Raw genomic sequence first — 15,114 nt, 5'->3', positions numbered from 1 at the left:
TTACGGCATGTCTATTTCACTTAAGGAATAGAAACAAACTAGTTTTTAATTAGTGTCCTTGAATTCTCCAATAGAGGGCATTTTTATAGATCTGGGAGTGGGGCTGTATTTTCATGCTATTTATTTTGCTTGCTTGTTGCAGGTGTCTGTCCAACTGCTGTCTCGTGCCAACCTTGCCAAGAGTAAAGCTCAGCAGGCACTGAGTGCTGGCAATGCCACATTTGATGAAGTGGACCGCATCTTGAAGAATCTCAAGGGTGAGTTGCTTGACAGCTGCTGGGTCTAGACCATTTGCAGGTGTGTTGTGGTGGCGGGTTTTCTGAGTAATGGGTGGCGAGTTCATTGAGGAGGAGGCCAGAAGAAGCAATGACATCCATGTCCAGAGTTCAACATAAATAAAATTGAAATTTGCATCAAAATGGTTTTGCATGTAAATAGTGTAAACAATGAGAATCCAATGGTTTTCCACCTTCATTTTGGCAGTTTGGTTCTTTTGGAAAAGGCTGGTGTAGTGTCAGATAGCGAAGTATAGGTAATCAAGGGGCAGCCAGGTTCTATAGGTAGGAGAACTTGGTCAGAAGCGGATTTAGGGGAGTGTGACCAGGTTGTCCACTGAGCCAAGAGGGCACCACAACAATGACAAACAATGGAAGGTGAGCGGCAGAGGGGCCGGATTTTGGCACCACACAGGACACCACTGAAGTTTTAAAGCCCAAAGTCTGCCACTGACTTGGTTAGAGGCCATGAAGGTGAGACTTCCAATATAAAGATGATCTTCTTTTGCTGTCTGTTCCTGCACATTTTCAAATTCATGATATGGAATTTCTTCCATGAGACAATGTGGCTTCCCCAAATCTACTCTGGATGGTTGAGAGAACCCCCAGAACAGTGGAGGGTGGGGGAGGAGAGAGGAAATTGTTCCATATGGCAAGCATTGACAGAACAATCATCGTAGTGCAACATTGAATTTCACCCACGAAAAGCTGTTTTATTTCAATAAGAAAGGTGAGGCTGATTGTTGATTGGTAACAGATTTAAGGAAACTTTTAATCTGCTGCAGCTTGCTGCCCTTAAATGTTGAAGTTGGATTTTAGTTTTAGATTTAATTGCAGATTTTTTCAGAGGCTTCATGGGTTTTGTTTGGGTCTTTTTTATTTTTTGGAAGCTGCCCTGAAGGTCCTTGGGCCATTTGCAAGGTATAAATATAATGAATAAACTCCAGGGTAGGGATGAGGGAGATATTTGATTTTGTTTGCATTTTAATGAAAAGCCACTTAATTCTTACTTCTCAAACCAGTACACAGACTGAAACTCAGCAATTTCCCCAAAATTGCACTTGTTTGAATTTTGCAATGCAGTTCTGCAACTAACCACTCTGTACAAAAATGAGTAAGCAAAGTGTCAAATCAAGTGCATCTATTTGTGAAAATAACATACAAAAATGATTTTCAAAAATACTAAAAAAAAGTTTATTAGGAGAAATTGTCCTAAAAGGTTGATGAATGTTCACAAGGATTTGCAAATTGCTGTGGAAATGTGGAGAGCTGAGCTTAAGATTGGAAAAATAAGAAACTAAAATTGACAAATTTGCCCACTAAATCACAGAAGAAGAGGGTCTCATTGGCCATACAGTCTAATCCCAAATGCAGGAATTTCAGAGCTAGAGCATCCCCCAGGGTTGGCTGCCCAGCCTCTGCTTGAAACGCCTGCATGTTCTCTGCCTTGCCCTGTTCTTGCTCCCTAATTCTCTACCTGGTACTTTAACCATAAGCTGTTGGAAGCTGGCCAGTACCCAGCTCAGTACTTTTGGCTCAGACTTCTCCTCTCTGCACTAACATGGCTCCTTATTCAGTTGGGTTCCCTCCCACCCTTTCTGCTTGCAGGGTTCGATCTTCAAGTAGGGAACAAGCGAAAAGAAGCTGAAGATGCCATGCAAAGGCTCCCGTTCATCAGCAACATGGTCACCAGAGCCAGTGAGAAGGCAAGCATCGCAGAAGCAGCCCTGGGCACTGCAGCTACAGAAGCAGAGGCAGCCCTGAGAATGGCTGGGGAAGCAAAGGAGATTGCGGGGGACATCGACCAGGTATGGGGGGGGGGGCTGAAGGTATGTTAGTGCCAGAGATCTGCAGTGAGGAAATAGGGGTGGGATCAAGGATACCTGGCTGGCAGCAGGCTGGTTTGGAATTGTTCATTCAGACTTGTATCCAACGTTTGCTGGAAGCTCAGGTTGGATAAAAGGTAAAGGTAAAGGGACCCCTGACCATTAGGTCCAGTCGTGACCGACTCTGGGGTTGTGGCGCTCATCTTGCTTTACTGGCTGAGGGAGCTGGCATACAGCTTCCGGGTCATGTGGCCAGCATGACTCTGGCAAACCAGAGCAGCGCATGGAAACGCCATTTACCTTCCTGCTGGAGCGGTACCTATTTATCTACTTGCACTTTGACGTGCTGTCGAACTGCTAGGTTGGATAACATATTGTTATTCAAAACTACGTAAACTAAAATGCAGGGAGATATGCTGTGCATAGGGTTGCCACATGTCCGGAGTCTCCCGGACATATCTGGAATACTGTAGTCAGCAGCAGTGTCCTTATGGAAATCGGAAAAATGTCTGGGGAAATTCGGACGTATGGTAGCCGATTTCCCATAAAAATAGCTCAACAATTTTTCTGTCTGGATTTTCACTTTTTGAAATATGGCAATCCTAGCTGTACACCATATGGCATTTCCACAGCACTTGGAGAATTCAAATTGCTACATGCACACTGTTATGCAGTAATTCTTACAACATCCCTGTGAGGTAGGTTAGTATGGTGGGGGTGGGGTTTGACTGAGACCAGCTAGTAAGTTGCTGGCAGAGGACTTCTGGACTTTGCCTCCACAGTACCCAGTGTAGCCCAGCTAGAGGTGGTTTGCAGGAGCTTGACCCTGATACTCTGTAGCATTATTATTATTATTATTGTTGTTGTTGTTACTACTACTACTACTCAATACGTCTCAATACGATTTACAGAGAAGTAAAATATAAACATTACACAGTCTACAACAAGGTTAGCCAATGTGGTGCTTTCTATATGTTTTTGGACTGCCAATCCTATCATCCCTGACCAAGCTAGCTGGAGCTGATGGAAGGAGCCACGTGGCTACATCTGCACCAGAATGCAATGAAATGTGATCATACATGACATGCCCCTCATTCCCCAGTACTGGTTGTATACACAGATACCTGTGGTTTTTTACCATCTACCTAATGCAGTTGCTCATTGTTTCTGCACCTCAAGCCACCAAGGCTTTTCCTTCACCTGCCCGTAACTCCTGTCTTAGTCTTCTTTGCATTGCCACTGATTCTGACCTTATAATTGTGCAGTTGGCTGGCTTTCTTTTGCAGGAGATAGGAAGGCTGGCCATGGAAGCAAACAGGACAGCAGATGGAGTATTAGTCCTGGAGAAAGGAATCATTTCTTTGCGGGATGAGGCTAGACGTGTGGAGAGCGAGTTACAAAGGAAGGAGCTGGAGGTTGGCATGGATACAACCAGAGCTCAGGAAGTGAGTGTGCAGCTTTTGCCTTTTTATTAAAAGGGGTTTTAAAGGAACCTCCTGAGGGAGGAAAGCCGGCTAATAATACGTTTGATTGTTGCGGCTTCTTCAGGTTGATCAGGCGTCACAGGGTGCCCGGGCGGATGCCACTGATGCTGGGAGCGCAGTCCAAGAAGTCCTCCGTGCCTTGGATGATGTTTTGCGCACGATGGGTAAGAAGCCGTTCTATTTCCTGTTAAGTCTGGAAACATTATTCCAGCACAGAATCGTAGAGTTGGAAGAAATAAGCAGGAACCAGTTAGAGTAGGTGGGAGCAAATGTTTGTTGGTGCAGCTGAATATTACGGGCAGACTTAGCAGAATTTTAATAACACTTGCAGTGTAACAATTACTATGGACAATATGGAGAGATTCAAAATATAGATCATGAAATAATATGCAGCTGAAAATGTTAACAATGGAGGGAATGTTGGGAAGTCTGGAGATTCAGATAAATCTCTAAAGGTATACATGTAGTTGGTATTGTTATAACTTTACGCTTGTAAAATCAAATAAAAAGTATTATTTCTAAAAAAAAGACCATTAAGGGCAGACTTGTTCACTTTTGGAGGCCATTTTGGTTCTAGTGAGAAGGGATCAAAAAGAAATAAAGGTGGCATTCATATGCTATGTCACACTTTCTTCAATATCTCTGCTGAAGTTCTGATGATACACAAAAATAATCAATTTATTGGTGAAAGGTAGTTGACTAAAAATATTCACTCTATTGATAGCTTAATCATATGAGACTGATTGATTGAAATATATAGTATAGGGGTACCTTGGTTCTTGAACGGCTTAGTTGTTGAACAAATTGGCTCCCGAACGCCACAAACCTGGAAATAAGTGTTCTGGTTTGTGGACCTTTTTCAGAAGCCGAACATCCAATGCTGCTTCCGCTTGAGTGCAGGAAACTCCTGCAGCCAATCAGAAGCCTTGGTTTTCAAATGGTTTCGGGAGTCGAACGGACTTGCCAGAACAGATTAAGTTCGAGAACCAAGGTACCACTGTACTTAAGGATTAGCTGGGCACTGACAGCCTAGATAGAGGCACCACATGCAACTGTCCCACAATGAAAATCCCTGTAGTGTCGGGTCCTGTACAGATGCCCCCTCTGTTGCAGAGAGAAATCCAGAGGCTGCTACATAGGATGAAGAAGTCTAAAACACAACTGGACAAAACATTATGGGTTCAAATAAAGACATAAAATTTAACTGATAGCTTTTTATTCCCCTTGTATGATGAAACCATGTGATCTGTGAACTACACATCATGAGAGAGTCCCTAACCCAGTGGTGGTCTTGAAACACTAATGAGAGGCCAGGCTGTATGTGGGGAGAATAGGCAAGCAGGAGACTGGAGTGATGAATCCCTGTTGATCCTCTACCCTCTCCACATTCACATTATCCTGGCAAATGTGGGATTGCAAACATACGTTTGCTGTGGGAACATATTTCTGTGCCCTAGGAGTGGCCTTATATTTTTCCACATACCAGCTGCTCTTCAACATGTGCAGCATTTTGCGGTGTGTCAAAGCATATTGTGGTTTTAACTCGTTACCAATGTTAGGACTTCAGATCCAAGATCTTTTCATTTCTAACACATTACATGCACCAGGACCAGTTCATGAAGCTGCAGGACTGAATACTGTTGTGTGATAAATTGCACTCTTTTGAGGCTGCTGGTTCATGCAAAGTCCTTAATCAGACCTAGCTTATTTCAGTTATAAGAATCACACCCATGATCACACACCTGTGACATAGCAGTTAACACAGTCCCCTCAGGTAAGTATGAATTTGCATGGGAGGAGTTATGCATACCTGTCCTGTCTGACACCCAGGTATCACACACACAGCCTTTTGAAAGGCTTTGTATGCAGAGCTCAACGTCTGCAGGCCCAATATGCACGGCAGGGGGAACTGCCATGTAACACTGGCAGTGCGCGCACCGGACTCTGCGCACGTGTGCCAAATTAAGATATCCCATCCAGGCTGTGTGGATGTAAAGTGGGGCAAGCACATGTCGTAGGTGGAGTCATAACGTTCTCAAATTGCTTGGACAGGGGAAATCCAGTTACCTATGGGGAAAATGCAGGTGCTTCTGGAGAAGTTGCTTAGCATCATTTAGCTTGTATATTTCTGTAAAGCTAATGCACAGTTGCCAGCAAGTGAGGAGCTGAGTGGAATGCAAATGTCACTAAATAAATAAGATTGTATCAAGTTTTTTAAACAACATTAGTCATCACAAATTGCAGTCTGTTAGAAATTTTATGAGCATAAATTTACCGAATTAAACATCACAGGGTAGCTCATGGACTAGATTTATAAATAGCTTGGGTGACTGATAGGGAAATTCCTATCATAAATTTTACCACTCATACTACACGATTGCCATCACAATAAATTTAAGCCTTTTGGAGAAGCTTTGATTGGATTTTCTTGGCTGCAACTGCAAACAGAGAGACAGTATGGGTTATGAATTTCTCGCAATTTGATGACAACATTGTTTGTTGTCTATGGTTGCATATTTATTTACTACAAGAAGACTGTTTTTGTTGATTAAACAAATAACTGTCTACAATTCAAAATCCATCCACAAATGCAAAATCACAGATTGCTTAGTATCATTAAAAATGTCCCACATACAATGGAGAACATTGTTTGGAAACTTACCTTAATGAAAGCCTTTCTAAGATCTTCTAATTTAGGGTCAGTTTTCAGCAAGGGGTAGCAGAGAATCCAGGGTTATTGACCACTTCTGAATCACGATGTGCACCTATTAAATAAAGCTGATGATCTTCTTCTAGAATCCGGGATCCATAAGTGAATAAATAACATTCCAATGACAGTTTTATCAATGGACAATAGGCTTAATTGCTGTAACTGATTATGTCAAACTGGGATTTGTGAATGAAGCTGGAATTAAGTGAATGCTTCTCTGATCCCTAAATTGGCTACTTCCCGGTCATTCTCTGGAAACTTACGCAGCATCTCTGCATTACCTGTTGGTTGGATCACCTCCCTTCAGAGGAAACTGTCTATTGCATCCCTCCAGGAATCATTGGTCTGGATGTGCCTTCTTCCAACCAGGGGTCATACTCTGAACAGTTTCTCACATAGATTCCTCTGAAGGTGTAGGAGGTACCTGCTGCCTTCAGCCTCTAAAAGTCAGTGTTTTGAAGGTAGAGTGAACCTGCCTCTAAATTTAATTCAGACAAAAGTGGGCTTTGGCTATCAGAAGTTTAGGCAACACTATTATAAAGTCTTGGGTTTGTGGATTATGGGACAGCTCCTTCAACAACCAACTAGATTGAGGGATGCTTGCTCAGAAGGTTTTGCTATTGAGTTCTCCTTTTATTTTACCTCCTCGTATAGACCAACCTGAGTTTGTGGATGAGCAAGGTGTGATCATGCTTGAAATGAACCTAAGTAAAGTCAGAACAAGAAACAACCAGTTGAAAGAACTGATGGCGCAACTGGAGGAAACAGCCAGGCGTCAGAAACTTCGGATTCAGACACTGGAATGGAGCATTACTGAGATCCTTGATGATATCAAGAACCTGGAGGAAATCCGGGATAGTCTTCCCCCAAGTTGCTACAACATACCACCCATTGAGAAACCCTGAAGCCTTTGGAAGCTGGGACAGAAGACTTCCGTGTACTCTGCCAGATCTCGGATACACAAAGCATCAGAGTTAGGCAAACGGTTGTGAGTGCTTCAAAAAATCCAAGCCTCTCAGGACTCAAAAAGCCACATGTGACTGCTGAATAGATCTTTTTTAAGTTCCGTTCATCAGGCTGGAAGAGCAGGTGCATCATTCTGGTTTATGTTGCAGCTGTTCCACTTTGGTGCATCAAGCATGGAGACATAAAGTTTATCCTAGTTGTCCCACTCCTGGGAAGCAAGAGGGAAACCTGCAGGCTGCACGACAAAGCAGCTGAATTTAAAGAAACCGGTGTGCCGAGAGACATGATTATTGCTGAATATATTAGGAGAAGGTATGTGCCCTGGGTTAGTGTGTGGCCGCAGTTCAAAGCTCAGAGCCAGCAGCTGAATCTGAACTCCCTACTACGTGTTCGCCATCCTAGCCTTCCTTTCTCCCAGCCTGATCTAATGTAATAAGATGGAAGTTAAACCCAGCTAAATTAACTTATGCTACATTAAAACCTTTTTATTACCATGAATTACTCTTAACTCTCACTCTCCCACTTAGAATCTCGCAGGCTGCTTTTCCTTCTGAAAATCTTTATTAGCATCTAATGTTTCTTAACCTCAAGGATGGGATAAGTGTGGGCCACTGAAAGCTTGCAGAGGCCTAAAACTGGTTCAGTAGCATGGCCTCACCACAGGAATTCTGGGAAATCAGTGATATCGAACAGCATATTCTCAATACTCTAATCAAACTACAGTTCCCAGAGTCCCTCAGAGTGTGGGGGGGCAGGGGAAGCCTTGAGAGTTACTTGTAGAAAATAAATATAGGTTTGTAGAAGCCTGTGGCAGCAATGGTGATTTAATATGTTCTTGCTTCATTTCTCCTCCCTTTTTTTACAATGAAAATGGGGGTGTCTCTGGTAGATTATCTACAAGCTCAAGAGTGTTTGGTTAACCTCATGTGGCTATATAGTGAGAACCACCTACCTGGCCTTAGGCTATAGCTTAGTAAAACTGCCTAGCAGTGCAAGCCTATATATACTCATAAGAAAGTCCCACTGAATGCAATAGAACTTCCCCCCAGGTAACTGGGTCTAGGATGGCAGCCTAAGCTGCTTGTTTTGAATCACCATCACAGTCAAAGGAGGGAGAGACTTTCTTGTGGGAAACAGACAAAATCCCTCTGGATAATTCTGTTGGTGTCCATTTTATAACTCTGTTTTAAGTTATCGTTCAAGGCTGTAGTTGGAAAAAGAAACATGACCTTTGCCCTTGCTTCAAACAGTACTTCATACATGTGTATAATGGTGCTAAATATCAAGTATTCTGTTGTGGTTGGGTGAAAAGGGCAAAATAAATAATGAATCCCCGTGGTTTGAGAAGGCTGCTTATTTCCTTAATTGTGTTTCTCATTCTGGAAACTTCTCTCCCCCCTCCCGCCCCCCCCCGTACAGTGTGAACATTTTAGTGGAGGCGAAATCGACTTTAACTGTGGATAAAGGTAGTTGCAGCATGCCCCAGCGACTGAGGGATCCTGGTCAATGCCTTGATTCTGTGATCATCCCTCAACCCTTCTACCACTGCTACCTAGTGATTAGTCCTGGCATCAGCCTGGCCAGCTTCTTTGCTCAGTCCACAAAACAGATGAAAGACAGTACCTTGTAGTTGCCAGACAACCATGATTCACTTTCAGTCCAGAAGAGGTCGAAGCTTCTCTTCCTGTTTTTTACACACAAAGGCCCTCCTCTAGCAACTGCTCCCCCACCAGAGTTTGAAATGTAGCTTCTGATGCTACATGGGAGAGTTCTTGTGCTACAGAAATAAAAGTACAATAAAAACCCAGGTGCACATGGAAATCTTACAGGATACTTCTCTGGATTAGGACTAATCTGCCTTTCCCTGTTCACCAGACCTTTTACATGGTGCTGCGAATGAGCCTGTTTGTCACTGGGAGAGGCAGCAGCAGATGGTGTCAGCATGCTACTTTAACAACATATAACCAGCCATCTATCTACCTTTGCTACAACAAATGAAGCAAGAACGGCATAATTCTATTTTAACATAATTGCTAAGTGAAAATAAAATAAGGTTGTTAAACTGTGCTTGTTTCCAGCAAACTATTCTCTAAAGCCCCATTAACTAGTTGCTATGCTGCAAACCACAGAAATTTACCTAGTAAACGGAAACAGTAGTGAAGGTCAACACAAATTTCATTAGTGTAATTTTCTTTTTATTACATCCTTTTAAACATTTTGTTTTGTTTTTGGCCATGACCATTTTAGCAACAATGACCTAACTCTAGCATATTCAAATCTTTTTTTTTTTCCTTTTAAAACTTTTTTTTTTAAACAAAGCAAATTTTACGGTTTAAAATTGCAAGTAATGTAAAACAGTCACCTTCCCTCCCTCTGCCCCCCATCCCCACCCTGCAATGAAAACCCACTCCTTTGGCGTGTGGGTCAAAGCCTGACACTTTTGCCAACTCTTTCCAAACCAATCCCATCAGCACCATCCAGATTTATGCCCCGCCCTGCTCTCTCTCCCCCTCCCCCCTAACCATAAGCATAACTGAGCACATGAAGGCAAAGATAAGACAAATAAGACATTATATACATCATCTGAACCACAATGCTATGTTCCTAAGGCATGCTGTCCTAAACTGGATGAAACTGGAAAGTGGCCTGAATAACCCATCTTTTGTTCCAGAGTATGGAGAATTCATCCCTCTATTTTCTTTGCTAACCTCATTTTTTTAATCCTCCCCACAAAAGTGTCCTTCAAAACTTTTTGGAAGGCCACAATTTCTGCTTTTCACTCTCTCACACACAGAGACATATACAGACTGTCAGATACGTTCTTGGCTTTGCACTCTGCAGCTTAGCATTGAGATGTATCTGGGTTCCAGCAAGAGGTTGTGGCTGCTCTTAAAACGGAGGCATGTGAAAGAGAGAGTGCTTTGGAAACAGTAGTTGGTAACGCGGAACAGGACAGCAATAGCTACTTATCTAGAGTCATGTAGGATTTCTAAGCCTTCTGTGAGTAGAAAAATTCTCATCAAAGAGATGGTCTCTTCTGTACATCTGCCTGTGACAGCAGTGAGTGTCTAAGGGATAGTGAATGCTTTGGGGTGTGGTCCTATAATGCCAGGTTGCGACACAAATCTCAGAGAGCCATCCCTGTGTGCCACCATCCTCTCTGGTTGCCAAATGCTTGTAGGGATAGCAGCTGCCTAAGAATGTGCAACAGAAAATGAGGGAGGTATTTAGGGTGGAATCCCCATGCCCCATTCACTCACATTTTACGAGTCCACATGACATCTTCCAATTATAACCCTTCTTTGTTTTCTCAGTGTTTCCTTCATCTTTTTTTCTAATAGCAGAAAGTTTTATCTTCTTGAAAAGGGTTGTGCAAGTCTCACATACATGGATGCCCTTAGCACTATTCTTATCCTTTTTTAAAAAAGATATGTGGTTTTGATGCGGGCAGTGACATATTGAGCAAGCATGTTTATCATTCATGATAACCTTTGTGGTGGGCACCATTTTATAAATCAGACAGCATTTTTCATCAATATTTAAAATAGCACTAAAATGCTTTTTTGGATATATAATATTAAAATAGTAGCAAAATACTACTTAAATAAAAAAAAAGTTTTAGTGCTCTAACAATAAATTACTAAAGGAAAAGAAGACACCTTTCCACTCATCACCACAAGGAGTTTCCCCCCGATTCAACACTTTCAATACAAAGGAAACATTAAATACTTGGTTATTTGACATTTTGTTAGTAATAATGGACAATCACACTCAAATGAGTAAGTGCTTAGTACTAAATAAATGACTCTTTGTTTAAAATAACAACTGGATTTCCCCCCTCTCAGATAACTGCACAGGTTATTTGGACCTTCTTCCTCATCCAGAGCAGCTATGTCACACAGCAGAGCAAACAAAAGAAAAGCGAAATATCCCCAATAGTGTGGAAAGACAATTACAATTCTGGTTGTAGTTTGCATTAGCACTCAAGGACACCAACGTGGAAGCAGCCAGAGATTCTAAATACTGATTTTTCCAGGGACACTCCCTGCATTTAGTGCAGATGGTCACCTATAAGTCCAGTGAGAAACATGTAGCCAGGCAAGAGCTCAGAATGAAGTATGCATTGCTTTCACTCCAGCCAAGAATACCTGATCTACGCTTGTAGAAATCTCACATGGAACAGCCTTCCTGAGGCTACACCACTCTAGAGTCGCTGATGGAGGATCACACGGGCAAATACTTCCCCAGATCAAGCAAATACACACAACCCCTCAGGCATTTGACACATTTCTCTATCCTCTAACTCTGTTTAGTGGGGCCAAGTGAGGAAGTGCAACTCATGGTTTTGTTGTGACACATTATTTCTGAAGAACCATATTGGATTTCTTCCTCTCTGACAGACATTCACTGATTCCTCTCACTAGCTATAACACAATCACAACTGGCTACCTGTTTTGAGAACTAAATCGAGCTCAGCTGCTGGTATTTCCTTGAGGTTTAGGGGAGGGCATTGCCTGAGTGAGGGGGAGAATGCCTCTTCTTGAGTGTGGAACTAACTGCAGTTGCCCCCCCCCCCCAAGGCTGAAAGAGGCAGGCATGCTGACAGAGGGAAACAGCTGCGAATGAAGGAGCCTGAACTAATCACACTAGCAAGGGTGCAGTGGACACCACAAGTGATGAAAAGCCAAATGAGCTTCTGCAGAAAATTAAACACTTTAAACCAAGAGGACACAGCCAATCTGGGACAAATGATTGAAGGCATTCCATGAGCAAGCAAGGTGGGTTACTGACTTGCAGCATCCCAGGCAGGTGTGCTCTGTGTCGCTACCCTACTCTAGGGAGTGCTCCTTTTTAAAAAGGGATTAAAGCACAACAGGAAACCCATTTAAATCCCCTGCCCTTAGAAACAAGCATCTATTTACAAAGGGAAATTCTGCCTCCCTGCCATTCTTTCATCCTTTCCCCAGCAATTCCCCTCCTTCAGATAACACAATCCAGAATTTGGGCAGTTTCTTTTCTTTTTCTTCCTTTTTCCATCTTCCATGCTTGACCTAAAAAGTCTGGGCTTTGTACCAAGTGGGTCAGAATCTCCTTCTGCCAACCACATTCTAATTTGAATGGATCACAGCAATTTTTTAGAAAGCTAAAAATAGAGGCAGAGGGGAAAAACCCTGCATTAAAAATAAAAAGGCCCACTGAAATTTATTTAGCTGACGTATTATGAAAATACCTTCCTGGCTTCCAAGGTGTGCTAGAAAGGTATGCAAGGTTCCATCCCCTAATAATGCATGCTGGGAAGGTAGACACCAAAGCTGTCCCCCTGAGGCATGTGGCATCTGATCCTCTCTTCCATTTTCTCTCCTAACTAGAAGGGGGAAGATTACTGGATGGAGTGTGCACTCGGCTGGTTGTTGTATGCAGCGCTTCCCGGCATTTGGTAGTGGTGGTGGGACATCAGAGTGAAACAGGCAGATGCACACAAGAGGCAATGAGAAAGAAATGAGAGAGTGAGAAAGAGAGAATTGTGATGAGCAACCGTAGGAGAGTGGAGTAATAGGGCTGCCATGGTGCAACTCCGAGGCAGCTTTAGCCAGAGGCATTCAGGTACAGCTGACTCTTGAGGATGTAATCAATGACTGGCTGACACAAGTAATCCACCACATGACCGTCACCATGCTGAAGAGCCAGTCTGTGGGAGAAACAGAAGCAGAGGGAGGCAGTCAGTTCAGAAGATGGACAGCTGCACAGGCTAACCTGCCTATTTGGTTGGATGGAGCATAGTTCCTGAGGCTGGGGGCTTGCAGACTTTGCCGGTGGGACCACTAATGTGGGGAATGGGACTGGAGGAATGGTAGGTAGGAGAGAAAGCAGATCTGTCCCCTTATCTCAGCCACCCTGCTTATGATATCCAAGGTGTCTCTTGAACTAACCCCAGACAGATGTCATCCACTTAACAGAAAAGGAAAGGGGAGTTTTCAAGGCCCATTTTCTTTTCTTTACACAAATAAGAGCTGGTCTATACAAACAGCAGTTCCAAGGTTAAACTGCATTCAAACACGCAGCCCAACACTATGCAATCTTAAGTCTCAGAACAGTTTACAAAAAGGTCTGCTAAGATTTCTTTGACACTCATGGAAATAAACATGGAAAAGTCAGATAATATTCTACCACTAGAGTTCTGACAAATTATTTCATTTGCCCGTGCCATTGAAAGGGCTGTAGAGTTCTGCAAAAATTACCATGCTGGATTTCTCAACAGAACTTTCAATTCTGTAATCTGCTAATTGGTTTGGCTGAATATTCTAGGGCAGTTAAGGTTGCAAACTGAAGAGCGTGACTTTTCTCTTCATAGCTCCACAGCCTCTCCTACCTGGATAGTGTCACCCCTCTCCAGCTTTGCCTGCTGGAGCAAACAGAGCTCCTGTGGGTTTGCAGCAAGCTAGAGAAGGGGTGAGGATAGGATTGTAAGAAGAGCAAAGTGAAGAAGGTTAAAAAATCTCAGGTTAAAGAATCACAATCTCAGGGTCATGTAAGCCTGGTCAAACTGGTCTGTCATGATTTGCTCTGAATCTGTGTGAAGCTTCATACATCATTGCAGCTAACAAAATAAGGGACATGCAGGTCATGTCTTGATCACATGTCAGCAAGTCAGAATTTGAGCTAATCTAAGAGAGTTGTCATTAAATCTTAAAATGAAGTTCATAAAGTTCAAGAGTACAATGTGGGATAGGGAGTATTCAAGTTGTATGGTGAAGTGTGTAAAAGAAATAAGTTAAAGATTGTTACTTTGTTCCATATCTTTACTCTTTTCACCCAGATGCTTACAAATACATTCTATAGCATATAGCTAAAGAAATAATGCAAGGGTACCACGAGGTCACTAATGTGAGAGACAACAATCCAGCACAATTAGCTCCAGATCTGTCCATTGCTTTGAAGAACTCCCTGGACATCAGATGGAAAGATAGTTTTCCATTGGTGTTCCACTGTGAAAGCTTTGACTTGGACTGACTGGAAAAGGTCCAAGACTCACTTCCATCTGAAGATTACAGGACTGGTCATCCCCTTTTAAGGAAAGTATAAAGCTCAGGTGCAGAAAGCCATTGTTGACTGATAATTATGTCCCCTGTTGTAGTTGAAGTCTTGCGGCGTTGTGGTCTAAACCACTGAGCCTCTTGGACTTGCTGATCAGAAGGTCAGCGGTTTGAATTCCCGCTACGGGGTGAGCTCCCATTGCTCTGTCCCAGCTCCTGCCAGCCTAGCAGTTCAAAAGAATACCAGTGCGAGTAAATGAATAGGTGCCACTGTGGTGGGAAGGTAAACAGCGTTTCCATGCGCTCTGGCTTCCGTCACAGTGTCCAATTGCACCAGAAGCGGTTTAGTCATGACTCGGAATGCTGTCTGTGGACAAATGCTGGCTCCCTCCGCCTGAAAGCGAGACGAGCGCTGCAACCCCAGAGTCGCTTTTGACTGGACTTAACCATGGGTCCTTTACCTTTTTTACCTTTGAAGTCTTGCAGGCATTTGTTTTGAATTGTGTGGTAGTCTTGGATCATTTGTATTGCCCTTGTAATTAATATAATTGAGTTATATCTTTATCTCATGTGGTCTAGATCCTATTTTCTGATTACCTTAACTACATAGCCCTGGTAAACCTTCACTCTCTGTGTGTAATATAGATTGTCATGTTGGCAACGGACATAGCAGCCGAGAAAGAGGAGAAATGGGCTGCTCAGGGACATTCATGGCCAACGGGGTACTTTACGTCAAAGACTGCAGTCCCTGTTGAGGAATGGAGGAGGTGAGGAAGAGGGAAAACCAATCCTTTGCCACCATTTTCCGAACTGCTAGTA

The 15,114-nt window shown here is 43.0% G+C and overlaps 2 protein-coding genes across 8 annotated transcripts in view; one reads left to right on the top strand and one right to left on the bottom strand.

Annotated features, from left to right (window-relative positions):
• LAMC2 (laminin subunit gamma 2) overlaps nt 1–8,596 on the top strand; it is a 41,177-nt gene extending 32,581 nt beyond the window's left edge. For both annotated transcript variants that reach the window (XM_083621365.1, XM_083621366.1), the window contains exons 19-23: nt 143–257; nt 1,884–2,083; nt 3,388–3,546; nt 3,650–3,749; nt 6,950–8,596. In XM_083621365.1, the coding sequence (XP_083477491.1) occupies nt 143–257; nt 1,884–2,083; nt 3,388–3,546; nt 3,650–3,749; nt 6,950–7,200 (825 nt within the window). In that variant the 3' untranslated portion in view covers nt 7,201–8,596. The remainder of the gene's footprint in view (nt 1–142; nt 258–1,883; nt 2,084–3,387; nt 3,547–3,649; nt 3,750–6,949) is intronic.
• Nucleotides 8,597–12,274: 3,678 nt separating this feature from the next.
• Nucleotides 12,275–15,114, bottom strand: part of NMNAT2 (nicotinamide nucleotide adenylyltransferase 2) — an 87,396-nt gene continuing 84,556 nt past the window's right edge. For all 6 annotated transcript variants that reach the window (XM_083621455.1, XM_083621457.1, XM_083621454.1 and 3 more), the window contains one exon: nt 12,275–12,950. In XM_083621455.1, coding sequence (XP_083477581.1) covers nt 12,848–12,950 — 103 coding nt within the window. In that variant the 3' untranslated portion in view covers nt 12,275–12,847. The remainder of the gene's footprint in view (nt 12,951–15,114) is intronic.

This window comes from Podarcis filfolensis (assembly GCF_964270895.1).
Source record: "Podarcis filfolensis genome assembly, chromosome: 6".
NCBI lineage: Eukaryota > Metazoa > Chordata > Lepidosauria > Squamata > Lacertidae > Podarcis > Podarcis filfolensis.
This window is presented reverse-complemented; position numbering and strand designations above follow the sequence as displayed.